The 26,692-nt window shown below is 59.2% G+C and overlaps 1 protein-coding gene across 3 annotated transcripts in view; it reads left to right on the top strand.

The window, feature by feature from the left end:
• The window catches only part of TSPAN11 (tetraspanin 11), a 72,887-nt gene that overhangs the window by 45,042 nt on the left and 1,153 nt on the right, over nt 1–26,692 (top strand). The window contains exons 4-8 of one of the 3 annotated variants that reach the window (XM_025851834.2): nt 12,098–12,172; nt 13,050–13,154; nt 15,229–15,387; nt 15,725–15,811; nt 22,384–25,946. In XM_025851834.2, coding sequence (XP_025707619.1) covers nt 12,098–12,172; nt 13,050–13,154; nt 15,229–15,387; nt 15,725–15,811; nt 22,384–22,443 — 486 coding nt within the window. In that variant the 3' untranslated portion in view covers nt 22,444–25,946. Of the gene's footprint in view, nt 1–12,097; nt 12,173–13,049; nt 13,155–14,961; nt 15,190–15,228; nt 15,388–15,724; nt 15,812–22,383; nt 25,947–26,692 lie in introns of those variants that run through there. The other 2 variants (XM_025851833.2, XM_073887018.1) reach the window with 2 other exon arrangements.

Here is a 26,692-nt window from a genome sequence, read left to right as displayed (position 1 = left end):
TCTCTTTTCTTTTTGCAGTTTGTTTGAATTGAAACCTAAATTAGGTCCGTGTATTAAGATTGGGCAATTTGTCTCCTGAGTCTCTTTCAGTCTCTTAGCTGCACCACCCCTCTCTCTCTCCCCCCCCCCCCCTCTCTCTCTCTCTCTCTCTCTCTCTCTCGCCTTCTTTGCAATTTATTTGTTGAAGGAACCAGGTCATCTGTCCTATGGATTTTCTGGTTATATCCTTGTGACATTGTTTAACATGTTCTCCTGATAGTTGCATCTAGAGGCTTGATCAGACCCAGGCTTGATTGTCAGGGCAAAAGGATGTCACGGGTGATGTTGTGGGCAGCACAGGCTCCTTGAAGCTGGGAAGACTGTCCATCCAGAGCTGGCTCATCATGTCAGGGAAAGAAGCCAGGGCAGGACTGGCCGGGGCAGAAGCCAGACCCACCCCCTCGCACCCATGCACTGTTGGCCAGAGCAGGCTCCCTGGTGCCTTGGGTGGAGCCTCCCCCCTTCAATCTCCTCCCAGCGGCCAAGCCCAGTGGGAGCAGGGGAGGCTACAGAACATGTGGACTTAGCAGGGAAGGGCCCGAGCCAGAACAAGCCCGAGTCTCCATGAGAAATCAGGTTGAGCCTGAATGGAATCAGGTCACAGGAAGGAGCCTCAAAGGCTGTGCTCTCTCGCCTTGCTTCCCTGTACCCTTTGCACATCCAACCAAGGCAGCAGGAGACAACGGGGCGGGGGGGACGTCCCTGAAGCCTCTCTCACTGGTGGTGACCTAGTGTTTTAGCTGTGGATATAAAAGTGCCTGTGTACAGGCTCAGTAGGATGACTCGCCCCTGCCTAGAGAAAGCTCTTTCATTCTGCTCTGAGGATAGCCCAGAACCAAGACGCAGGGCACATGGATGGTGGCACCCCGGAGGGATGAAGTCCCACAGGGGACCAGCCACCAGAGCGCGGGCTTTGACGTGAGCTGTGCCAACGGCAGTGGGATGGCTGGGCCCCAAGCCAGCCGCACACCTGCCAGCCATCCCTCACGTGGCCAGGCGTGAGCCCTCGCCAGCCTGTTGGACATCCTGATCGTGACTGGCATCAGCTGAGTGGAGTCCCTGGACACGTGGTATGGGCCAGATGAGACGCCCCAGCCCTGATGGGGACTGAGGCTTACAGGGACCAGTGCTGCTGGGCCCAGAGGGATCCCGTTCCCTGCATTCTCAGTGGGTCTAGCTTTCCTCTGCTCAGCCCTGACCCTTTAGGGCATGGGGCCTTCAGCTTGGCCTCAGGCTTCAGGCTGAGCCCTGTGGCCCATGGAGGCAGGCTGCTGAGCCGTGTGATCACCAGCCCTTCCTTCCACAAGCTATCTTATTGTGGAAGAAACAGGACTCACCTCTACAGTCCAGGAAGGAAGGCCAAGGCCCTCACTCTGGAACCTTCCTTCTCACTCAGAGTCGTCTGTCTTGGCTCTAAAGGAGCCCCTAAGACCAGTGGTCCCCTACAGCCCTGGGAAACAGCCCCCTGCTTTCCACTCAGGGCGCAATAACACGAATGGGCACTGCGCACTGAGAGCCACCTCCCTCTGTCCTTATGACAGCAGCCCTGCAAAGCCACAGCCCTCATGAAGTCTGCACCAGGCACTCTTCCAAACACTGGTGCATGTAGCTCGTTTCATCCTCACCCAGCCCTATGAGGTATTTACTCTCACAGCATGCATTTAGGGGAGGAAGCCGGGCCGCAGAGAGGTGAAGCCATTTCCCAGAGGCCACGCTGCCAGTGAGCAGCTGGGTCTGCCTCCCAGGCCAGAGTTCGCACCCCCCAGCCAGCCTGCCTCCGGGAGGCACTATTCACCCCCACAGTGCCGATGAGCAGGCTGGCCTGGGAGGTGCGGAGCGAGTAAGTGCCAGAGCTGAACTGTGAAGCCCAGTCTGTTAGAGTTGCCAACAAGAATACACATCCCGGGGAGGCCCGGCAGGATGGGAGGCAGAGGGATGGGAGGCCGAGGGGGGTAATGTGGGCGGAGGGGCGTGCCGTCCTCCATATATGTGGATGTCCGCACAGAGTAGCTGCTCCCAGAGATCTGGGTGGGTATAAGAGGGAGCTCCCGCAGGGCGCAGCCAAAATACTAGGGCAAGAGACTGGGGGCGGTGGGGGGGGGGCGCCCTAGAAGTTCCTTGCACTCGTTATAGTGTGTGTCAGAAATAACAGTGTGTGTCAGAGCATGCCCCGGGTAGAAGGGAACTTGAGGGCCATCGGGTCCAACACTCCATCCAGACATTTCAGTCTGAAGACACTGGGCCACCCAGGCCTTAATGGGGGATGCTCAGCATTCTCGGCTGCTTTGGAGACCAGTCCAGTCATAAGAGCTCTTCCCCTTGGCAGCCTCAAATATCAGAAGGAAAGCCCAAGGGTCAGTAACTGGCAGCCTTCTGCTCTGTGACTCACCCATCACAGCCCCCTCGTCTTTACTCCCTTCCTCTACCATCCATTAGCAAGGTCTGCCCACCCTCCGGGCCCAGCCATCAAGAAAACTGTTGTCCCCAGCATCCAGTCACAGCCTGCCTGGGGGGACCAAGCTCTGTACCCAGGGCTGTGCAGGGAAGATGCAGGGACTTCTGGAAGGCCAGGGCCTCGGGCTTGCCTGCAGGACAGCGCACATGTACCTCTCCGCTTGCCCTTCTGAGTTTCAGAGGGTCAACAAACTAGAGGCCTTCTCATCCCCCTGGGCCTTGAGGCAGAGCTGAGGGCACAGGAGCTGCTGGGCAGGCTGGTGCTAGCCAGTCTCCTTCTTCTCAGCCCCCCTTCCCCCCTCCCTCCCTGGCCTACTCTCACTTCCATCCCAACAGAACTGATCCAACCCCTCTGACCTCTGTGGTCTGACACCAACCAGACACGTGACCAGCTTGGAAGCGAGGGCAGGGAAAGGTGCCCATGCACAGCCGCCGGCCCAGGGGTCTGGGGGCAGCAGGCTAGCAAAGAGCAGACTCGAAGCCTGAAATCTTCTCCCTTCGCTTTTCCCCACCAACCCTCTGAAAAAACCAAAGACAGAACTGTCCTGAGGACAGACACAGGTGAAGCAGTGGTTCTGAGTCACCCACATCCTGGCCAGTCAGCCCCCAAATCATTGAGCACTTGGCTGTTTCACCAAGAAGGTGGCTGAGACAAGTAGGACATTTTCAACCCAGGCTCCCGTTTGGGGGCAGGCGATGTGGTGAAGGCAGTTTGAAAGCGTTCTGTGGTTCCTGGAGGCTCCTTGCTGCTCTCATTTCATTCCCCCCGCCGCCCTTGTCTAACTGCCCTTTGAAATCTTTCATCAGCTAAAGGCTGAAGGAAACTCCAAAGGAGGAATGCAGTGAGTCTGGCTCTGCACAAAGTGGTCCCCAAAGAGGAAAGGGAAAGATGAAAGACCGGGCATCTGAGTGATGTGCATCCAGCCTGGATCAGGTGGAGGGCCAAGCCGGACATCCAACGTTCCCGAAGAACGAGCTGGGATGGGATGGGGCGGGGCGGTCCGGCTCACACGGTGCGATGTCCGTCCTGGTCTGAGCCCTTCCTCCTAGTACATCTGCAGCCCCTAAAGTCACTTTCCCAAGAAGGAAGCATTCATCAGGGACAGGAATAGCACATCTTTGCTGGCGCTGAAATGCGGCCCGGTGTGGCATGGGAAATCTGTGGAGGGGAAAGGGAATGGGGTTTAAATTATTCACGCCAGATCTTTTGTTTTAGCGAAGGCTGCATGCGGGAGCCAAATAATTCAGGCCATCTAAGCCTAAGGCCGGTGACCAGGACAGATGCCACCCTGATCAAAAGGGATATTTTTAGAGTTTTGAATACAGGCTCTGAAAACTTTTATATCTTAAGCCAAATGAAGATGATGATGGATAGTTCAGGCTAAACTGGGTCCTCGTCAGGGGCTCTTTTATATTGAGGGGATGGATTAGAGCGTAAGAAGTGCTAGAACCAATTTCTAAAAATGAGGAGACCCCAGATTGCAACACTTCCAACAAGTCTATTCAGAGCTGGTTAACCAGGGCAAGAAGGTCTAGAATCAAGGACTGTGGTTCAAAAGCACCTTGTAGTATGGCTTGCCCAACTCATTCTGGGACTCGGGAAGGTCGCTCGGCCACTTCTGGCCACCTTGGGATCCCTATCTTTATCTGGGGGTAAGGTATGATGAGAATGAGGGAGTGTTCTAAAGAGGAAACGAGTCACCACATTATATAAAGATCATCAAATGTGGCTATAATTATCATTTACATCACCATCACCATGACCAAGCTCCTTTGAGAAGGAACCTGAATAAATGAAGTTATTCTTAGGGCCATTACTCCCAGGGTCCTCACGGCTTGGGCGAGACCACTTCCTTGATGGGAGCTGGTCATGGAGGAAGGCTCCCAATGCCCGGGGAGAGGGAGGGAGTTGACCGCATCTCCCCATTGCTCATTTCTCAGCCTCACCTTACTTTGTCAGTGTCCATCGGCCACGCAGGCAGGGTGGTCATAGCCTCATCTGGTTGGTGGCACTTTGACCTTTGAGTCAGCTGCCCACATGCCTCAAAAGAATGGATCCTGCAGCCAGGGCTTTGAGAACCCAGACTCCTGTCCATCAGAGCAAGAGAGCCTTTCCTGGCCCTGCATGGTTTGGTGCAGTGGAGGCAGGGAAAGGGACAAGATGACTCTTGCCGAGGCTCCTCATGGAGCAGCAGGATGCAGATGTCCTCCAGAGTCTGCCTTGAGACAAGAGGGCTGCTCAAAAGACCCATTCAGTCCGTCAGCCTGTGCCCTGCCTCTCCCAGCTGGGGCCTGCTGAGGTCCTTCGAGAAAGGCCTGTTCCGTGCCGGACAACCACACAGCTGCCTGATGGAACGTGGCCCTTCTTCCTCTCAAGACCTCGGCCAGCCTTTCTCATCAGGCTCCTTCTCAATGGTCTTAATTAGGGGGCTGTGCAGAAGGGACTGCCAGGCCGCTTAGACACAAACTCTCCACTTACCTCCTTAGCCAAAGAGAGAAAGAGACTTGCCTTAGCCAGGAACTGGGAAAGCCCGGTCAACACCCAAGTCTTGGTCCAGGGCCTTTTCTGCTGCCGCAGGCTAGCTTTGTACCCACCCCCCCTTTGGATGCTTCCAGCGCAGGGAATGGGCATTCACCTTTCGTGCGATTCAGGACCTATGGTTTGCATTCCAGGTGAAAAGCGAAGCCCTTTGAGAACTGGGGGTCAGTTACCCGGCTGCCTGTCACCTGATCCACTCAAAAGTGAAGGTCAAGCTTCAGGCTGCAGGTAGTGTGGCAGAAAGCAGCTTGTTAGTGCACCAAAGACAATGTGTTGGTCCAGCTGGAGAGAGTTCAACTCAGTTGTGTGTGGGTCGATGATCACCCCATAGTGGGGGCTCAGAGCAGGGCTGACCGAGGAGGCTCAGAGACATTTTGTGTTCACGAGTGCACGTGTGTGTGCACGTGTGTGCGTGTGTGTGTGTGTGTGTGTGTGTGTGTGTTGCAGAAGGGTAGGGGTTGGCTACTAAACATCATCTGTTTGTATCCCGAATCCAAGAGTTTACTTAGCTCGGGATGACTCCCTCTCTGTCATTTGGTTCCTGCTTCTTTCCTTAGCAGAGTCTGAGTTTAGCCACGTGACAGGAAGGAGACATGCCAGAGTCCCTGTCCCCTAATGAAGCCCAGTCTGGCCCTGATGACGGGGGGTGCAGGGAATCTGAACCCCAGGTAGCCCTTCACAACTAACTTGGAAGCCCGTGTGTTCACGCAGGTGTTTCTACCTTCCCGGTGGCATTTCCCTCTCACTGCGTGTTAAAGTGTATCTTATTGCACACACCCAGCAAGGAAAACTGGTCCCGAGTGGAAACTCTCCTCCTCCTGAGGCCCCAGGCCCATGGCTAGTGAGGCCGAGGCAGTGCAGACTGTCAAACTCTGAGATGTTCCTGCCCGGCCGAGAGCCCTGGGTGGAGGCAGAACACAGCCTCCCCGCCCCCCGCCGCCCTCCCATTGAGGAGGCGAGGTTTCTGATCCACACCTCGTTCCCATCGTGGAGCCGCAGGCCTCCCTGTGCCCCTGGGCCTGGGACAGGAGTGGTGGCTGCACAGCCGTCCGGACGTGCGAGCCTCCCCTGCCAGGTCCTGGCGCTGCCTTTGGGAAGCCCGTGCCTCCATATTGGCATGCGGCGCCCCACTCCGTCTCCCCACACGTCGCATGGAGGTTTTAGGGGAGTTTACAATCAACTGAAAAATAAGACCCAGGAGACAGAGAGATGGCAGCAAAAGGTCTCCTTCATTACTAATGAAGCTCATTGGAGTATGTGGCTTTATAGCTGCCGCCAGAAGCCTTAGCAGCTCGTCAGCTCTGGTCGCAACAGGCTCGCTTGCCTTTCTAAGAACTGCTCCCACTAAACAACTCACTGCATGCTGGTGAGCAGAGAATGTGGCATCCTGAGGACAGGCTGGCCCCGAGGTGAAGGAGGAAGGCCCACTCACCAGCGAGGACAAGCAATGAGTAAGGAGGGGAGAAGCTGTGGGGGGGGGGGGGTGTCCCTCCATCTGTCCCTGCGGGGAAGCAGGAGGCCAGGACAGAGGAGGCAAAGCCCCTACACCACATGGCACAGACCGATGAAGCTGCAGCACTGAGGCGTTTTTCCCATCTAAGCCCCACATTTTATGCAGAAGGCCCAGAGAGGGTGAGTGATTCACCCAGGGTCACACAGCATCTTGTCCCAGAGGCAAGCTGGACCCAGACCCCTACCTAGCCCGGGGCACCTTGTGTGGCATCACTCTTCTCTGACCAGCACCATCCTGGGTTCAAGATCCACCTCTCTCGGGCCGCAGCGGATGGAAATGATCACTGCCTGCCTGTTGGCAGCAAATTTTCCAGGTGGGGTGGGTCTTACAGCCACTCAGTTGCTACCACCTCCTCCCCTACAGTGTTCTGCAACTCATTCTCCATGTTCCGTGGATAGGGCTGCCATCAACCTCAACAAGCAGGTCTAGTCCATTCCCAGAATTTTCTGCTCTGCTAGGCACAAGGCAGGATAGGCAGGGAAGACACACATGGGCCTACAGCCCATGTTCTTGGCTTGGAGTCTAGTAAGGGACACGAGACACCTGTGTCCAAAGACAAAGAACCCTGTGGGTGGTTTAAATTCCTGTTTCCATCTGGTCAGAGCCTCTGACCTCTCTGAACCCCAGGAATTTTCCTTACCCCCAGGCTTGGTAGGAATTTCTCCTGCTCAGCCTTCCCCTGTAGCCAACCCGGTCCTAGAATTACCGTCGCCGGGGACCCATCACCAGTCCCATCCGTGGTCCTGCCTTGGCCCCATGCACTGTCTCATTTGTTCCTGGCACCTGCACGGGTGCCTACGGGCTGCACCCCATCTCTCCCACAGCCTGGGAGAAGACACCAACGGGAACGTCCAGGTCCTTCTGGGGGACAGCCGGGGGCAGCCGTCAGCCATTTCCCCCGTGCCCAATCCTGCAGGCAGCAGCCTGTCCCAAGTTCCCTGGGCCGCGACCCCTGAGGAGCCTGGCATCATCCTGCCCCCCAGGTGGAGGGGCTGGGTGGCGGGGGCTGTGAGCCCTGGGCCGGGGCCTGCAGGGGTAGAGGTCGTCATCCTCCTCCCAACAGTGACCTCTCCTTACAGGAATGGCTTGAGGCTCTCAAGCCCACATCCTCTTTTCTGCACGAACAAGTCAGGCAGCGGCACCTCTGAGCCCTGCTTGCCTCCGGCCGGTGGTTAACAGTCAGAGAATAATGTGCCCCGAGGTCCTTGCCGCTTCACCGGCTGGCTCCATCTTTTCCTGTTTGGCCTTGGCTGCTTGCAGCTCCCTGACCCCGCTGCGACCTGCCACTGGCACGCTCCCTCTCTCACACAGCCACGCTGGGAGCCTTTGGCCGCCCTTCTCCCTGCAGCTCAACCTCGGCAGCAGCTGGAGTCTCCGCTCCTCTTCCCTGGTCACGCTGCTCTGAGAAGGGGCGGGGGCCCCCACCTGCCGGCACACCACGCCTGCTCAGTTTTCCAACGGTCCCTGATCGTGCAGGGGAGGAACGCTCCAGAGTCAGCCCAATGAGGAGTTCCGAAAGTCCAACCATATGAAGTTCTTAAAACTTCCTGCAAGGAGGGCGCCACCTGGGGCCCAGCTGCCTGGGCTCATAGCCCCCGTGAGTCTGCCCCAGAAACTGTAGCTGGGGTCCAGCTTGCGCTGATGCAGTATCAGTCCATCTGAAGGTGGAATTGCTAATTAATCACCTGAATGGCACCATGAGAAATGTTTCCACACAGCTCCTGCAGAGCTCCTCATTAAAGAAAGTATTGGTTTGGTTCAGACAGTGCTGTGCTGTTCCAGGTTCCCTTTGGATCTGTAGCTTTAGAAAATATCCGACTTTGCTTCCAGTCCAAACTGTACCATTGAAAAATTAACGGAAAAAAAAAGGTAGATGATACAGAGGGAAGATGAATGTTTGGGTCCCCTTCTGTGCTTACCAAACTGATTCCTTCTATATTTGGGGTCCACTGTGGCAGAGTGTGGAGTGGCCTAGTTCTTATGGAGGGCTCTGGGGCCAAGGCTACAAGAACTTCCTTTAGAAGTCTCATTCCTGGTTTCTCCCAGACCAAACCTCAGTGGTTGCTTCTGGAAGGACGGGGGGCGGGGTGCAGCCCTGAGTGCAGGGGCCAGCCAGTCACAAAAATCGAAGTGGGGCTGGAGGTTGGGGAGGAGTTAGGGCAGGATGGGTCCAGTTCACACCAAGTCTCCCCGGGGACCGTGAGGATGGAACAAGATACAGGTCAGAGCAGGGGGGCAAATGAGGATCAAAGGCCCCATAGTCCTGGGCAGCAGGACACGCGTGAGGCCCAGGAGTCCGCGGGAGGTTCAAGAACGAGGATGTCCGCAGTGAGGTCATGGTCAGGAACTTCTGGCACCGGGGGACTTTGGGGAGGCCTCGCCTGAGCTGAGACTTGATGGCCAACGACGTGTGACACAGACACGGTCGGGACAGCGAGTCCCAGGCGGGGGCACAGAGAACGGCCCTGAGGCCTGCGGCCCCGCTGGTGTGCAGGGCGCTGTGTGCACACAGACGGGGAGGCCGCTGGGCTCTGAGCTTAGAGCCATGGCCATGATCGGCACAGGCATGAAGGGCGGGGGGCGAGCAGGCAGAAGCCACTGCTGAGGACGGAGGGGAGCCTGCCCAGGAGCGGCCGCTGGAGCACGCCTGGCCTGCCCAGTGGCACTGGGGGCTTTGGGCCACGTAGCTACCTGTATCCACCCCAGGCGTTCACGGTGAGCCGCCCCCCCCCCCCCCGCCCCACCGTCGCTGTTTAGTGGGGACGATACACACAGCAGGTTGGTGTGCAGACTCTGCAGCTGGACTCTCTGGGTTCAGCTTCTGGGCTCAGCCATGCTCTTGCCGTGTGACCCGAGACCAGCTACTTTGCCTCCCCGTGCACACGTCTCGGCCACCCGACGAGTGATGCCATGCTCATCTCCCAGGGTGAGAAGTGCTCACAGGAGGGGGGCCCCTGCTGTCACGGAGCACCCCGTGTGTGCGCTTTGGGCCACTCTGCGGAGTGAGGCACTGATGCTGCCAAGGAAGGGTTCGGCTCCCTCCCTCGCTCTCTGGTGGGAGGGATACCTTTCCACCGCCCCGGCTATAGAAAACGACGTTTCCTCTGCTCTTGAGAGGTGTGGCAGGCTCACCCTGAGTTGGGTTATTGCCTCCTCAGCGGTAGGCCAGGAATTTTGGTGGCCGCCTGGAGAGAACGGTGGTCCCTGCCCAGGCTTGGTTAGCCGGGGAAAGCTGGATAGCCTGGGGCCCAGTAAATCCTGACTTACATTGAAACGGGACCTCTCCAAACTACACCCAGGGTGTCTGAGGTCTGTCACCTCCCGAGCTGTCTTCATGCTTCCTGGAACCATGGCGGCCCAGCCCTCCCCGGCTCCCACGGGGGAAGCCAGGGGATACCCAGCTGTGACATCTCAGGATGCAGCTGGGCTAATAGCATCCCCACGACAGCCCCGGCGCCCAAGGGCCTGGGAACCGAAGCCCTGAAGGTTTCCCCGGTCCTTCCTAGGGTCAGGGAGGGCCACTTCCTACTACAGAGTCCCCTCCGAGGCAGGCACAGAGTAAGCCCCTCACGTGCTTCTGTCTGTGTTCAGTCCCAGGCTTCTCAGGAACCAGACAGCCTGCCTCAGATTTTCCTTTTCATGTCTCCCGGAGGGCAGAGGGCCACATATGCAAATCAGGTCCCAGTAGCAGCCTTAGAATCCGAAGTTAAATGTGTAAATCAGTTTCTCAGTCTTGGCACCCGTGACATTGCAGCCCAGATCGTTCTTTGCCACGGGGCCTGTCCCGTGTGCTGTGGGATGTTCGGCAGCATCCTTGGCTTCTCCCCACTAGATGCCAGGAGGCCTCCTTCCCCAGGTGTGACAATAAAAAAATGTCTCCAGACAGTGCCAGATGTCCCCTGGGGACAAAATTGTGCCAGGTTGAGAACGACTGGTATCAATTAAACTACAGTAACAATTCCAGGCCACCCACGGATCAGAAGATGGCCAAGCTCCTGCCCCCCGTGTGGGGCTGGCATGTGCGGGCCAGTCCCCTCCACCTCGTGGCATGCTTGGGAAGAAGGGCACCTACAGATGATAAGAGCAGGCCTACCACCATCGCTCAGAGCCTGGAACACTTCCCTCACCCCTGATTGTGGGCAGTTCTGAGACTGGGAGACTGTGGGCTCAATAAAACGGCTGTGGGCGAGGTGCACAGTCGACATAACTCGAAAGGAAGCCTGGCCCCTGGATGGAATGTTCTTCGTGAAAAGGAACATCCTCTCCTCCCTCTGTGTTTCTTAAGTCCTGCCCATGCCAGGCTCCGCACTGGGCTCTGGGAGATAGTCAGGCAAGGCCCCTGGGCCCGTGGACTTGCATCGCCCCTGACCTGGCCCCACACGCCCCGCCCTGCAAGCTGTCTGCTCATTCTCACCCCTTCTGCCTGCATCCCTTCCCTACTTGAGGGGCCCTAGAGTTTCAGGGCTCCGTCAGCGGCTGAGCGTCCCCTGCAATCCAGGGATCCCAGTGACCATGGCCAGGCTGACGGGTGGTACCTGGGGGAGAAGGAGGTGTCCCCAACCATAGCGCCTGGGTAGGGGCTGGGCTTCCCCAGAGGGGGCCGTTTAAGGCAGCAACGCTCCCCTGCTCCTCCTCCTCTCCCCCCTCCCTCGTCCCCTCTCCCCTGCCTGGAGCCCGCTTCCTCTCCTCCTCCCCGCCCCCTCCTAGCCACATGGCCTGACACGCATGTCTGACCTGTCAGCCCCTGCAAGGACACACCAGGATGGAACGGCGCCCCGGAGCCTCCTGCCTGTGAAGCCCGGCGGGAGCAGGAGGGGTCACAACCGAGAGCACAGCCAGGAAAGCAGCGCGCAGGCTGGGAAGCGTGCAGAGCAGCCCCGAGCCTGGACAAGGCCAGGCAGTGGTGGCGACAGGAAGTTAGAACCCGCTGCAGGGCCATGAGGGGCTGGAAGACACACCGATGCCTTTCTCCGGGCGGATGCCTTTGCAATTTCCTGAGCCTTAGTGGCTGCCCAGCCACCCCTAGGCTCTCAGCCTCTTCTGCTCCACTACCCTCTGTGCGCTCCAGGCTTCGCATATGCTCTCCCCTCTGCCTGGCACATGCCTCCTGCCTTCTTCACCCGGAAGCTCCTCCTTAGAGATGCCGCTCAGGTGTCACCTCCTCCAGGAAGCCTTCTCTGACTGCCCTCCTCACCTAGGACCACCCATCATTTCTAAGCCTTGCCCTGTTGTGACATTTGTGACACAGCATTGTAATCACTTACTTACCTGTCCCCCCCCCCCATAACTGTGAGGTGGGTGGATGGACTAACAAACTGACAGTAGACCACTGGGTGAAGGCGTGAGTGGGGAGCTCCGTGCCAGCAGCCGGGAAAGGCGAGTCTACCTGGAGCTGCTGGGAAGAGGAGGAAGACAGCATGGATGATGGGGTCCCTGGCAGGCGCCCCACCTTCCCCACCGCTTGGGGGAGACATTTGTTCTAGAAGACCTGGAGCACCATCTGCCTCCATGGACCTGATCCTGGTGTGACCACCTTCACTCCTTTCTCCTAGTATTTCTGCCTGTTGCTGGTGATCTTCCTGGTTGAGCTGGTGGCAGGGGTCCTGGCCCACATGTACTACCAGAGGGTGAGTGCAAGTGTCCTCCTGCTATGTTCCCCATCGGCACCCCGCAGAGGCGACAGCATGGGGCGGGGTGAACAGGAATGGGGGAGCTAGGGCAGTGACACACAGGGGTGTCTTGTCTCCCGGGCCCCAACAGTCCTCGGCACATCCAGGTCCTCCTTCTTGTCCCGCTTCCAGCAATTCTCTGCCCCATCTGTGGATGCTGATGTGCTGAGCGTGGGAGTCAGGGAGTGGGGACGCCCCATGGGAGGTGGGTGGCCCATCTCCCCTTCGATGCAGAGATAGAGGATGAAGCCAAATGGCGAGCATCCAAGGAGCAAGGCTGGGGCCAGGGCTGCCTGCCGAAATAGGAAGACCGCTCCGGGCCTCGCCTACCTGCATTAGACAAGGACGAAGTGGCCAGTCAGGTGCCCTCCCACCCGGTGCTGGGAATCAGGGGTTCAAGACCATGACCAGGGTGAGACAGATGACCCCACTGGTTATTTTAAGCCAGCACCCGTACAACCAATGGCTGCCCACAGGGTGACAGTTGTAAATATTTTGAGCATCACCTCATCAATCAAATGAAAAAAAGATTTAAAAGCCACCCCGCCTCGTGCCCAGCCTCATTGCCCTCCCACTGGCTTTGAGCCGGCCCCTCCCCAGCCCGCCTCTCAGCTCTGCCTGTCAGCTGTCTGGCCTTGCGTCAGGGCCCCAGCTTTTGCAGCCTCTCTCTGTGAACCCCGTGTCCCAAGCTGTCTCCTACGGATGCTCCCGTTAACTGAGACCCCTCTGCCCTCGCACCATTCAACATCCACGGTGCTCTAGAGTTAGCTCCGAGTGGGCCTGGGGAGCAAGATAGGCGTGAGCAGTTCTGCCACCTTCCCTCTCTGCTCTCCAGCTCAGTGATGAACTGAAGCAGCACCTGAGCCGGACTCTGGCTGAGAACTACAGGCAGCCCGGGGCCTCCGACCTCACAACGTCAGTAGACCGTCTCCAGCAGGATGTAAGCAGCTGCCCGCTCCGGTCCCCCTTCTCCCTGCCACCCTGCCCTCACCCTTCGCCTGCAATCTCTGTGTCTACAGACCCCACCTAGGGCTTGAGGCCTTGGTCTTTTTAGCCAGGAATACCAGGCAACGAGGCAGAGCAGAGGTTAGTGGGGCTCGGAGCCCTAGGGGCATCTTAGTTCCACAGGGAGGCACCTTCCCCATCCCCCCAAGACTGGCTTAGCTCCCAGTAGGCTCTGCCCAGAGGGGTTTCTTGTGCGCTGCTCTAGTGGCTAAGGGCACCCGTGTACACAGAGGTACACACCCATCCAACCCACACCCACACGCTTAGCACACGCACCCTGCTGGTCAGCCCTGTCCAAAGCTCAGTCTGCACTTGTGGGACCTCACAGGTGAGGAACGGAGCCTGAATCCCTGCCCTCAGGGTCTTACTCCTGGAGCCCCACACAGCTGCAGTCAGCGCTAGGCTGGGAGGCCCCTCTGAGTGGAGAAAAGAGCTGGGGAGGCCAACCGGGGGGACCAGGAAGGAGGGCCCGGGTTTGCCTCGGTAGAGAGGGTGGGAGGGGCAGTCAGAGAGTGGGGAACAGCATGAGGAAGGGCACAGCCGGGAGCCAGTGTCTGCCGCTGCCCAGGGTCTCCGTGGGGACCCAGAGCATGTGGCCACCAGCCCACACATGCCAGCAACAGTCAGAACCAGAGGGGCATGAGGGACCTTGGGCCCAGGCCTGCATTCTAGGCCTGAGGAAACAGCCCCGAGAAGGCAGTGGGCTTCAGGCCAGGGCCAGTATCTGGGCTGTGGGCTGTACCCCCCTAGGTCAATGGCACCCACATGCCTCTATTCAGGAAATGACCATCGCAGTAGACGGTGTCTCTTCCTAACTGCCCAGCCCTGCAGGGCTCTCCTCTCCAGGGTTCCCAGAATCACCTCTCATGGTCCTCGCACAACCCGGCGGGGAGGTACTCCGTTAGCCCCATTGACAAGTGACAAAACGGAAGCCCAGAGAGGCTGTCACCTGTCCAGGGGACACGCAGAAGTATAATCCCACGTGACTCCTGGCACACACCCTGCTGTTCCCGGCTCCATGTGCTGCTCCATCCTGCCTGCCCCCTCGGGGCTCCTCCTCTTCCTTGTGGGACCTTTCCTGGCCCATGAGCAGAACCGCTCGCCTCTCCTCCTCTGAGCTACTCAGCTCCCGATGTCTCCCCGTGGCTCTCCTAGTAAGCTACTGAGATGCGCCAGAAAGCCGGGAACCATGGGACTCACGCATGAGCCCGGGGCCAGCTTCAGTCCTGGCACATAGTAGGTGCCTAACACACACTTGTTAACTGTACTGAGCGTATTCCCGCCCTGCCTGCACCCCACACACCAGAGACAGCCTCAAAACAGCTGGCTCTGTGGCTCACATGGGGACTTGGAGTCTCCGTCCCTCAACTCAGAGGGCAAGAGAGAAACAACGTCCTGTGTGTCTGCATCACCGGAGCCCCGGGCAGGCGCTTTCCTGCGCTGGAGCGGTGCGGAAGCCCCCGGTCTTATCCAGCACCCACACTGCCCCCTGGTCAACACTGACCTGCCCACACTGGGGCTCTGGGACCCTCTCTGCGTCCCTGCAGATCTGAGGGCTCTGAGGCTTCAGGGTTTGAATGAGGGTCCAGGGACCCTGCCTCCCTGGGGTCCTGCCTCCCTGGGTGACCAGGAACCCCCCCACCCCGTGTGGTCTTGGCCCTGCCCTGGGCTCTGCCCAGGGGTATACAGCCCCACTCTCTCAGGGACCCACCTGCATCTACTCCCTGCCCATCTTCCCACAGACCCTCCCTGCCGTCAGGACACCCAGCATCATCTCCTTACAGGACTTGGGTGGCCAGAAGGTGTCTTGCAGTCAGCTTCTGCAAACCTGCCTGGAGAGAAGCCCCAGAGAGACCAGCTCCTTGCTCCAACAGGCAGAGGAGAACTCACAGGGAGGACAAAGAGGGGTTGGGTTAATATCTGAATAATGAGTCCTGCGGCCCGGCCACGGAGGGGCTGGAGGAGCCCAGCACGCGCTCTTCGCCCTCAGCCTCTGTCTCTCCCTCCAGTTCAAGTGCTGTGGGAGTAACAGCTCCGCCGACTGGCAGCACAGTGCCTACATCCTGTCTCGGGAGGCCGAGGGCCGCCGGGTGCCCGACAGCTGCTGCAAGACGGTGGTGGCACGCTGTGGCCAACGGGCCCACCCCTCCAACATCTACAAGGTGGAGGTGAGTCCCCAGAGCTCCCTGCCATCCAGGAGCCCTCACCCCCACCCCGTGAGAGGCAGGCTCAGGCAGAGGGGCGGCATGGGGGGGGGGGGTAGGACACACTTATGCACTGGCCATGAGGCAACATGAGACCCTCCCTGGTCTCCACAGAGCCCCAGGAGATTCTGGGACATCATGGCAGGCCTCTGGGTCACCCAAGAAGCCTGTGGGCAACCGAAAGGCTGGACCAGGTCCTTTAAGCCTCTGGCCTGCCTCAGCTGAGCGGACAGCAGCACCCTTCCCTCCCCAGCCTTGCCTGCTTCCGGGCCACCCTGTGTCACCTGCCCTTACCTTACAGGGAGGCTGCATCACCAAGCTGGAGCAGTTCCTGGCTGACCACCTGCTGCTCATGGGGGCGGTGGGCATCGGGGTGGCCTGTCTGCAGGTGAGTTGGAGGGGGCGGGATTAGGACAGGGGCTTGCGTAGAGGAGCTGTGAGCCCCTCTCCCATTGGCGGGGATCGCAAATCACTGACCCTCTGCACGCCCACGCGCTGTCCTGCCTTCACCTCTCCTCCTCCTCACCCCACCTTCCCTCGGCAGCCAAGGGTGCATCAAGGGTCACTCTCTTCCCCAGAGAAGATGAAGGAAAATGCCTGGGGGCCCGGGAGCCCACTTGAACTTGTAAGAGACCGGGAGGAGTGTGAGTGTGGGCTCAGGTATGTGCATGCACCCTCTGTGTGTGCACGTGGGTGTGTGTGCACAGCCTGCTGGGGTATGTGTGGTCGTCCGCATGCATCTAGGTGTACGTGGGGCTGTATGCACGGATGTGCGTTTAGGTGTGCTTGTGCATGTGTGTATATGTGTGTGCATGCACATGCACTCATTCCTCTGTGTGTGTGCGCGCGCACACATGCGTGCCGTGGATGTACGCTCCCCCTTGCACATCCAGCTCTCTGCTCTGAGCGATGCCCTTTGCCGTCTCAGTGCTCCACCCAACCCCCCGCTGTCCCCCAGGACGTCCGTGGCGCTCTCACAGTGGCTCCAGTCAAGGGTCGGTAGAGAGGAGTCAGGAGGGGCAGCCTGGGGTGGGGCAGACACAGGGGGCAAGGGCCCAGCCGGTGCGAGAGGGAGTTCTGTGCTGCCCCGCCCTTCCCACTCCTGGGACTACAAGCACTGACCACGGGAGGGGTGAGGGCAGTAGCCGGGCCATCAGAAGCCCTGGGGCCACCCCTGCCTCTGCTCCTGCCCCACCACTGCTTCATCCACAAAACGGGGATTCTGTCCCCAGCCATGTAAGGTCTAGATAAGAACGAGGTGATGAACGTGACCTGCTCGCGGTGCCGGCACACGTGAAGGCCTCCCCATAAGTGCACGTGGCTGTTGTCCATCTATCTGTAGACTTCAGAGTGGTCTCAGGTACTTTCTGTCATGGGATCCCCGCCGCAACCGGAGACCCGTGCCAGGCGAGTGTCCATGTTCTCCCATTTTACAGATCAGAAAGTTGAGACCCAGAGAAAAGACTTCCCGAGGGTGTCACGTCCTGAACTGGCACCCAGGTCTCCTGGCTCTTGGTCTTTTGCTTTGCCCAACTCCCCACCCCACCACCAACGAGAGTTCCATGGAAAGCAAAGCAGGGGCAGTAGCAGCAGTTGGTGTGGAGAACCTGCCAGGGTGGGGTTCCTTCCAGATCACTGCGGCCTGGCCACATCCGCCTGTGCGCCCACAGGATCTAGCTGCAGCCTCGCCTACGGGGCTCTACCCGCTGGAGGGGCGGACCCGGCAACCCAGGGCTGGTTATGCTGTCTCTGGGCCTCAGTTCCTTGTTTGTAAAATGGGGCTAATTATCCCTAGTTTGGTGAGAGGATTAGCAATATATATGTAAATCACTTGGCTCATTGCTAAGCAGATAGCAGGTGTTCAATAAATGGCACCCATCATCATTGGATTCATTTCCACGTGGGCACGTTGTCTCCGGAAAAAGCCTTCTCAGAAAGTTGTTCCCTGGCCAGAGCAGAGGGTGCCCCCCCCACCACCGCTGGTTGGAAGGCAGACCAGGAGCCCGCCCGCCCCCCCCCCCCGTGTGGGGGCGGGGCATCCAACGGCTCTTCTCTGCACTTGCTGCTGGGGGCTGAGGAAGGGGCTGCTGTGTGCTCCAGCTCCTGGATCAACTGAAGTTTCCAGAAACCTACTGTCTGCTTCAGGTGTGAGGGACCCCCTCAGCATGGACACTGAGCAAGCATGGGCCACACTCTCTATCCCTTTCTTCCTGATCTCTCCGGCCTTGGGAGCCTGTGGAAGCTTGAGGACAGCACCAGTGAGGCCCGGGGGGAGGGAGTGCGTCTGCCAGTGCCCCAAGCCTAAGGTCAAGGTGAAGCAAGGAGGGCGGTGGATGCTGCCCAGGGGGCCATGTTGTTGGGCAGGATGCCGGCCGGCCCCAGACATTTCCTCCTCACGCACACCCCCACGAAGTCTCTGTCACCCACAGCTCATTGCTGCTGGTGTCCCTCAGCTGGAGCTTCACCTGGCCACCACTGTGCGCCCCCCCCCCCCCCCCCCCCCCGGGTTGCCCGGCCTCTCCCCTCCTTCCCGCTCGGGCTGGCCCTGCAGCAGCCAAGCCTCGGTCACAGCTCCCTCTGCTGGCCGATGCTGGAACTAGGCTGCCCAAGTCCGGGTCGGCCACCAGCCGGGAGGAAGGGCTCAGGCCAGGCCTGTGCCCAGGCTCCCAGCCCTCGTCCACCAGAGTGGGCACCAGGCACCTTCCCCACACATGGCCAGCCTGGCCCTTCCAAGACCCCCAAGGCTCAAGAGAGTTTGCTTCCCTGGTGCCCAGGACCAGAGGAGACCTTGCTATGAAGTCAGAGGGCCTCCCTCCTTATGTGACCTTGAGGAAGTCACGTCCCCTCTCTGAGCCTCGGGTTCCTTTCCTATAAAATGGAGGAGCTGGACATTTTCGAGCCTTCGGTGAAGAGGCAGACTTCTCTAATCCGTGGAAATCTTACCTAGGAGCCGGGCTATTAAACATGGGGAGGAGCTGCTCGGGTTGAAGCAGGAGTTGGGACTCTAAGCTTCCATGATTTTTGGTAAGACCCTGCCTCAGTGAGCCTCATGTGCTACAATATTCTAGAACGTGAAAGCACGTCTTGTGAATGCTGGGTACACCAAACAGAAAATGTGACTAACAAACCCCGATTTGTTTGGGGTTTGGCCACATGTCACTTGTGGCCCCGTGGATGTGTGGACCAAGTGCTAACATGCTTAGGAGACATGGTGGCGGGCTGGAGGGACACAGGATCTCCACAGCACCTCCACGACAGCAGGCTTCAACCTTAGCTGCCCATGGGGGCCACCAGGCGAGCCTTAGAACTAGCGAGGCTACACCCCAGCACCGCCAAATCACATTGGGGCTTGGCACCCAGGCGCCAGCATCCCTGTAAAGCTCCCTGGTGGGTCCCGTGTGCAGCCGGACCGAGAACACTGGCCCACGTGAGTGACAGGAGCCACGGGGCGCCGGGAAGTCAGATGAGGGAGAGGTCAGGGGCCATGGAGAACATGGCACCATCACAGTCCTTAAACACCTGAAGGCAGGCGTGTGGGGGAGCAAGGGGACATTCCCGGGAGGGACCAGAGAACAGACAGGAGCCACAGGCGGAATTTACGAGGAGACAGATGGGAGTATTGAACAACTGGAATTTTCTAGCAGCGGTCCCTGCGGAGCACAAAGCTGTGTGTGGCTGCAGGTTGCAGCTTAGGGGCTGGCCGCGACCCTGCAGCAGGGCATCCTGCCCGCGGTAGGCTGCAATGTCCCTCCCGCGCTGCCGCTGTGCATTCTGGGCGTGCACCTGTTCCTTTCAGCAAGACCCTGCAGGACCCCTCTGTCCACCTCGGGCATATGACTCACTACTCAGGATTTTCAGACCTGAAAGGGGTAACTGGGGTCTTGAGGTACCTCCAAATCACAGACTCTTCCTTCTGGAAGGTTCTCCCAAGCTAGCTAGGCCAGTGCTGTCAGCCCTGGCTGCACAGGACAGTCAGGCCCAACTGCACAGGATCAGGCTCAGACTGGGATGAGGCCTGGGCATGGGTGCTCTTTAAAGCCCTCCAGGCGATCCCCGTGTGCACCTGGGGTAGAGAACACTGGACCCACCCTGTTCATATACCTCTGAAGACACTTAGCCCCACCATGTGGTCACCTGCTAGCGGCCACAGAGCCACCATGGCAGAGCCAGCTAGGACCCCAGCTCCAGCTTCCCCTCTTGTGGGCGGACTCTGGAGGCCCTCCACACTGAAGCAACTTTGGAAGCTCATTTCTAGCCTACTCGGGCAGGGAAACTTCTGTCCAGAAAGGATGGAGTGGCTCAGCTCCCTTTCCTACTGCCCTGCTCACACGCCCTCGGGAAGCCTCCACCCAGAGGCCACGCAGAGGAGGCTGAAGGGAGAACATTCTCTGTCAACTTCGTAATGAGAGCTGCTCTGTGCCCAGTGCTGGGGCCACCAGAGGGCAGGGTGTGCCCCCTTCTCCCAGCAGCCTTTCCCTCAGGGGAGGAGACACATGGAACGTGGTTGTCGCATGCAGTCAGGGGCCCTGGGCAAGTGTAAGAACTGGGGCTTGGGGGAGCACAGAGCAGGCCATAACCTGTCGGGCAGTCAGGAAAGGCTTCCTGGGGGAAGTGATAGATAATTAAACCTTGAAGGAGTTTGACAAGAAGAATCAAGACCGGGAAGAGTGACAGGGTGAGGAAATTGGGTTTGCAAAGCCTTGGCTGGCTGCTGTGTGGGGGCGGGCTTTATCCTGAGGGCTTGGGAGAGCCGCGGCCTGGCCTCTCAAAGGCTCAGGGTGCGGGAGGGGAACCATGAGTTGGTCCCTATCATCCCAGTTTAAAAAAAAAAAAAAAAATCTCTCCAGGGAAAGCTGTCAACCAGTGAACAGACCGGAGGTTTTCCTATTGATAGAGGGAGCTTTGAGGCTCAGAGAGGGCTATAACTGTGGCCAAGGTCACACAGCCCCACACAGAAGCTGCCTTACTCCCACTCTGATGTTTCCAGACTGTAGAACAGAAACATGTTGCAGAGCCCCGAAAACTCACGGGACGGCCAACATTGGGATCTGCAGATCATTAAAAGGGAAACTGAAAGATCATATTGGATTGGCTTCCTGGGACCTCGCTGGCCCTTCCTTGATGCTCTTAATAACAATCAGGTGTTAGCCCAAAAACCTCAAAAGAAGCTGAAAGCATGCCCCCTCCCTGTTCAAAGGGCCCCGTCGGTGGCAAATGCTGCACCTAGGCAGGCTGGCAGAAGAGGGCGCCGTGCACCGTGCAGCCCTGGCCCTCGCGCGCTGGGCCACGCCCCCATTCCCTGCTCCTGCGCTCAGCTCATCGCCTGTTCTCTCTGCTCACCCTGGGCTGGCCACCCGAAGCCCTCGGTGCTGACTTCTCTATGTCCTCCATCAGGAAGGAGATGCTGGTGCTCGCTCAGAGATCAGATGGCATCCAGTACTCCTCTGTATGAATCAGGGTGCTTGTGTGTGTGTGCACATGTATGTTGATGAGTGTGCATCCTTGGTCCCTCTGCATGTGTTGGGGCGGGGGGCGGTGTGTGTGGACATGCATCGGTGAGATTCTGGCCCATACACCTGCCCCCTCACCTGCCTTCCCTGGGAGGAAGGTCCACTCCCCCGGTGCCCTGGCACAGACCATACTCCGTAGGAGATGTGGCCACAACTCTGTGCTGGGCCAATGCTTCCCCTGTGGCCTCCCCCTCAGCAAGAACCAGAAAGATCCAGCTGACCCCACAGGTTAGCCATCAAACCACAAGGTAGGGAGAGGGGAAGGGGGCGTGCCGCACGACCCCTGGGTGGAAAATGGCCACAATGGCCCCTGCTCAAAGCCAGTGGGAGACGAGATAACTCTTCAGGCCTCCTTCAGCTTGTGGTGCTGAGTCCGGATGTGGACTAGCGCTGCTCTTAGTGCCGAGTCTGAAAGCTGAAAGCTGTGTTCCCAGGGCTCCACTGTACTCCCACGTGGGGATGGAGAGCAGGGTGGCAGGGGCAAGAAGAAGTGCTCATCCTCTGCCACCTCCTCAAGCTGGCCTTGCAAAGAGAAACTGAGCCACTGCGAGCGCATAGGCGTCCTCATCAGCCTGACCTGCCCCCACCGCTCAGAGCTCCGGGGGCACCCAGATGTCCTCTGGCAAGATCCGGTCAGCAGCAGCTATTGGAAAAGTTTGGGAACTATGGGGGCCTGTTCCCCGTCTCGGGGAAATCCGCTTTTGCCCATGCGCCACAGGACAGTCATGGGGCTGCCCTCACGGCGCCTCCATCCTGTGTGCAGGGGGTCGGGCCCAATGGCCTTGTGTCTCAGCAAGATCACCGTCATGGGCCTCCTGGGTGTAACACAACCCCAGCTTCTTGTCCTGCATTTCAGAGGTCGGCAAAGTGAGGCACCACAGGGGGACGGTGATTTTCCAGGACTACCCTGCTTTGGGCAGGATGCTCTAGCGCCTCCTTGTTCAGCTAGGGGATGTGACAGAGGGGCTGTCAGGCCGGCTCCTGGGGCTGGGGCTGGGGCTGGGGCTGGGGCTGGGGCTGGTGCCGCGCTCCACGCTGGCTTACAGGGTGACGGCCTCTGAGAGCCTCGGTTTCCCCAGCGGCTTCTGTACATCAGCCAGAGAATCGACTACGAACCTTAGTTTTGCTCTGGAGTCTGAGAGCAGCAAGACACAAAATCTCTCCTAGAGAAAGAGAGCTTCAGACAGCAATGAGGGAGTGGGACTACGACCCCTCAGGATCTAATTAAATTGGGCCATCTCTGGAGATCTAGGGCCACAGACCCATAGTGGACTGCTTGTTAGAAAGGCAGGATCTCGGGCCCCACCCCCAGACCTCCTAAGTTGGAATCTGCCCTTTGTCAAGGTCCCCATGTGCACCCAAGTGTGACCAGCCTGCTCCGGGGCACTCCCGGGACAGCAACTTCCTGGGCTCCTGACCTCTTTGCTCCTCTGCTCTCTCCACCTGGCAGATCTGCGGGATGGTTCTCACCTGCTGCTTGCACCGGAGGCTCCAGCTGCATTTTTACTAATGGCCAACTGCGTCCCCCTCCAACAGCCCCTCACAAGGACAGGTGCCCAGATCCCATCTTCCAGGCCTGCAGAGTCAGCCCCAGCTTGCCTAGAAACTCCCAGAAACTGCCCCTACTCTGTGCCCAGCCCCTTCAGGCCCGCCAGGTGCCCAAGACCCTGACTCCTGTGGTTCCCACCCAGGCCGGGGGCCCTCAGCCCCCTCCCTCCACTTCCAAGTGCTCAGTGCCAGGATCCCCGAGCAGGGGACCCATCCGCCAGCACCCCTCACCAGCAGTGGGGGGCCCGTGGACTGCAGGAGGGTGACAATCAGACCCTCTGCTCCCTCCCAGCTTCGGAAACGAAAATGAAGGTCTGAAGACCCCAGCCCCTCTGGGACTCCTCCTTGCATTGGGCCCGTGAGCTCCCCATTGGTGCTGAGCACCCCTCCTCTTGTTCTGCTTGGTGTCCTTTTCTCTCCCCACTGGGAGATACTTAGGGTGGGGCAGTTAGGGTCAGCTCTGCCCCCAGAAGACCCAGTCCTTTGATGTGCCCACCCCCACACCTTCTCACCTGGAAGGGAGTGTCCTTGATGGCCTGGTTCCTTCCCTCAGGGCCCGGCAGTGGAGAGGTCTGGGGTGAGGACCCTGGAGCTGGGGTTGGGCAGTGGTGGGCTCGTGGCACTGCCAGGGAGGGGACCAAGGCAGGTAAGGTGGCCACCACACCGCATGCTGCCCCAGGACCCTGTGCACTGCCCAGAAGCCATCCCTGGGGAGAGGTCCCCCAGGAGACCATGGCCTTGAGCCCCAGTCCGCAGTTAATAGGCCCCTCAGGGATCTCCTCTCTATGGCCTGATTCTCAGGAATGCCAGGTTTTTAAAATGATCTCCAGCTCTTAATGTTGGTGGGAGTGAAAACCCCTTCCTGATTAGGCCATATCACAGACCCTGCAAAGCTGGAGCCATGGAGAAGGTGCAGCTCTGAGTAGAGGGGTGCTCTGTCCTGAAACCCGTTTTTCCTGGGCCCACAGTCCCTGACCACATGGCCACCACTGAGCCGCCTCCAGGAGCCCTCGCTCCGCTTCCCAGAGTGAATACAGTCCCTTTCTTTGGTTCTCCCTTGCTTCTCTGAATCAGGCAGGGGATTTTTCAGGAAGAACTTTCTCAAATACTAAGGGAGAACGGAACAAAAAGAAAACCCTGGAAAATGCAGAGTACAGACTCTGGCGGTTTTCCAAAGAACAAGTGTTAACCTGGAAGTCAGCCACAGGGACCCCCTGCCCCCCAAGTAGCTGTTCCAAGTGGGTAGCCCGGAGCCAGAGAAATCCACACCCGGCTCCCGTACCTTCCAGGTCACGTGCTGCCCTGCTGGGGACCCTCTTACACCCCACCATGAGAGGGTGGCCCCTTGTTGATAAGATCAAGCCAAGAAAGGCCACACCTTGCCTCCCAACTCATTCCAGGCCCCAGTGTGATGAGCGCAGCTCTTGGTAACCTGTGTCAGTCCTGGGTGAAGGGTGTTCTCTCCCACACACAGGTCACTGCTGCCCCCAAACAGCCCCCAACTGGACAGACACTGTGCCCCCTCAGAACACAGATTACGCCCACGCGCAGAGGGAAGACCAGCTTCCCAGGGCAGGTGGCCTCCCCGACCAAGGGGGTCCTCCAGGGGCTACCGGAACCCCGGCTGGCTTATCCGCTCTACCCTCAGGGCCCTGGGGTTGCTGATGCAGACTCATTAACAGGGAGACCAGCTTTCCAGCAATCCTGGACTGCACCAAGGCCGGAAGAAACGGTACTGGGACTATCTTTGGTGCCCTCCAACTTCCTGGGAGTCATGCAGACAATCGAGAAATGATGGACCCCCAAGCTCTCTGCAGGGCTAGGCGGCAGACTGCTGGGTCTTACCAAGGGAGGGCTGAAGGAGAGCCGTGTTCTTCCTTGGAGGGGCCCGCGGGAGGCAGTGATGCCCGGGGAGGGGCCGGGTCCTGTGGTACCTGCCAACCCCTGCTGGAGTCACCGCACTCTTGACTGAGGTCAGTGGGGCTTGTGGAGGTGGGACAGGGTGACCGGCCCCCGCGTGGGGTTAGGCCGCCCGGGTGGAGGGCAGGATTAGCTGTGATTCTACCCTGGGCACCGTCCCACCCCGACGGCTGCTGGAGGACGGATGGTCCAAGCTGCAGAGACAGAAGGGCCCAGAGCTTTAGACAACGCTGATCTGCTTGTTCGTGCCCACAGCCCGGGACGGGAGGCAGGGTTAGAGGGAACGGAGGCCCAGGATATACGGCGGGCTCCGGCTCGGGACACGCCGAAGGCGGGAGTCCGGAGCCCAGGAGGTGCCCGCCTGGCCTGAGAGGATGCGGATCTGCGCCCAGGGCGCTGCGTGGAGGCAGTGGTGCTCGCGCGTTCCTCGGGGAGAGAGAGAAGGGCGCGCAGGACTGTCGCACGCCGCCCGCAGCGGGTGTGTGAGCACACCGGGACCCAGAAAAGCCAGCATTCTGTCGAGGTCGGGCCACGGCAGCTGCTGGAAGCCACAAGCCGGAGTCACCCATCCTCGCCCTTCCCTCTGCCCGTGCGCTGGGGCAGCCACCCTGAGAGGGATGGCCTGTCCCCACTCGGGATGACCCGTTTTGTTCATTTCACTCGTTCCTTTTCCTGGGGAGGCAGGAATGAAACTCGGCCTTTGGTGAGGGGATAAGGCTTGCTTAAAATGTTCATGACCTCTCCTTTCTTCTCCCTACCCCTCCCAACAGCCTTGCCCCAAGTCTAGGGGCCCCTCTGGCCTCGCCACAGGGGAGCGTCCAGGGCCTGGTGGTCACTGAGGGCCGACTGTGTGCTCAGAATGTGTTAGTCCCCTAAGTGCTTTCTCTCATAGCGATCGCTGCAAGAAGGTACTATTGTCCCACTCCACAGGCGACAAAATTAAGGCTCAGAGCTGTTAAGAGATTGGCCGGTCAGTGGCCGTGGCTGCTGTCCTGCACCCCGACCGGGTGGAAGCAAGGGGAGCTGGGAGCCCCCGCTGCTCGGCGTCCTCCGGCTTTCCATCTGCGCAGTAAGCTGTCAGGCTGATGTTCAGGAACAGCGTGGCCCTCGAGGGGCACTGTCCAATAGCAGCGGCCTGGCCCCCCTTCCCAGAGCGGCTGGAACCATCCATCAGCCGCGGCGCCCGTGAGCCCTGCGCATCTGCACCCAGCAGAGAGGCCTGGCTTCTTTCCCCCTGACAGCCAGGCGGTGTGGTGGCTCAGGCTGCAGGCAGGGGCCCCGGGGACCACCGCTCAGGGCAGGGGCCAGCCCATCACCTCGGGGGCCAGCGCTGACACCGAGTGAGAGCAGACCAGACCTCAGCAATGGGAACCCGAACACGGCGTGTGGAATCTCATGCCCCTGTGGAGATCACATCTGGGGGCACGCAGGGCTGGCGAGGGTGCGGGGAACCCCTCTCCTTGCCCCATGTGGGGCCCAGGAGAAAAGTCTCAGGTCACAAGCACTCGCAGCCACCCTGGGTGGGGAGGAGGCTCCGTGGGGTGGCGGGGGGCATGTTAACCACCTCCAGCTACCGTTCCCTACCCTGTCTTGCTGATGCGGGGCTCGGGGGGTGGTGGCCACAGCGTGGTCTCTATTTCACAGAGCTGACGGCCTGGAATCTCATCAGGCCGCTCAGCCCGTGCACGTGCACGGCCACAGGCACTTAGGTCTGGAAGGGCCAGCGCTGTACTTGCGGGAGGGGGTGCCCCCAGGATCCTTGTGCCCTGCAGCCAGTTTGGGTCTGAGAATCGGCCACTCTGGCCTGTCCCGGGGTTTGGAGATAGAGGAAGTGAACTGAGATACCTTCATCACCCCCCACCCCACTTTCCACCTTGCAAACACTCTCCACTTTTGGCCACTTGGGGCCTGGGGAGAGAAGGGGAGGAGTAGGGGAAGGCGGTTGACTAGCTAAAGAGAAAACGTGTCTTCTATGTCACTGCTGGGTGGCGCTCACATCGCGGAGGATGCTAGTGATGTGGTGGAACCAGAAGTTGTCAAACTTGACGATGCATCAGGTCGCCCGGAGGGTCACCCCCTGAGCGTCACCTCTGCAGGGGCAGGGCGGAGGACTTGCGTTTCTAACAAGTTCCCAGGTGATGTTGGTGCTGCTGGCCCCGGACCCACCCTTTGAGAACCGCTGCTTCAGACCACCCCACCAAGGACGCTTGGCCACCTTCCTTTGTAGGCGCGTCAACCCTCAGCATCCTTCAAGATGTCTGGCTGGGGCCCAGCCCATTCACCGCTCAAGG

This window comes from Callorhinus ursinus, unplaced genomic scaffold (genome assembly GCF_003265705.2).
Source record: "Callorhinus ursinus isolate GAN/ISIS: 27379988/994484 unplaced genomic scaffold, GSC_fseal_2.0 scaffold74, whole genome shotgun sequence".
NCBI lineage: Eukaryota > Metazoa > Chordata > Mammalia > Carnivora > Otariidae > Callorhinus > Callorhinus ursinus.
Note: the sequence above shows the minus strand (reverse complement) of the source record. Positions and strands in the feature narration are given on the sequence as shown.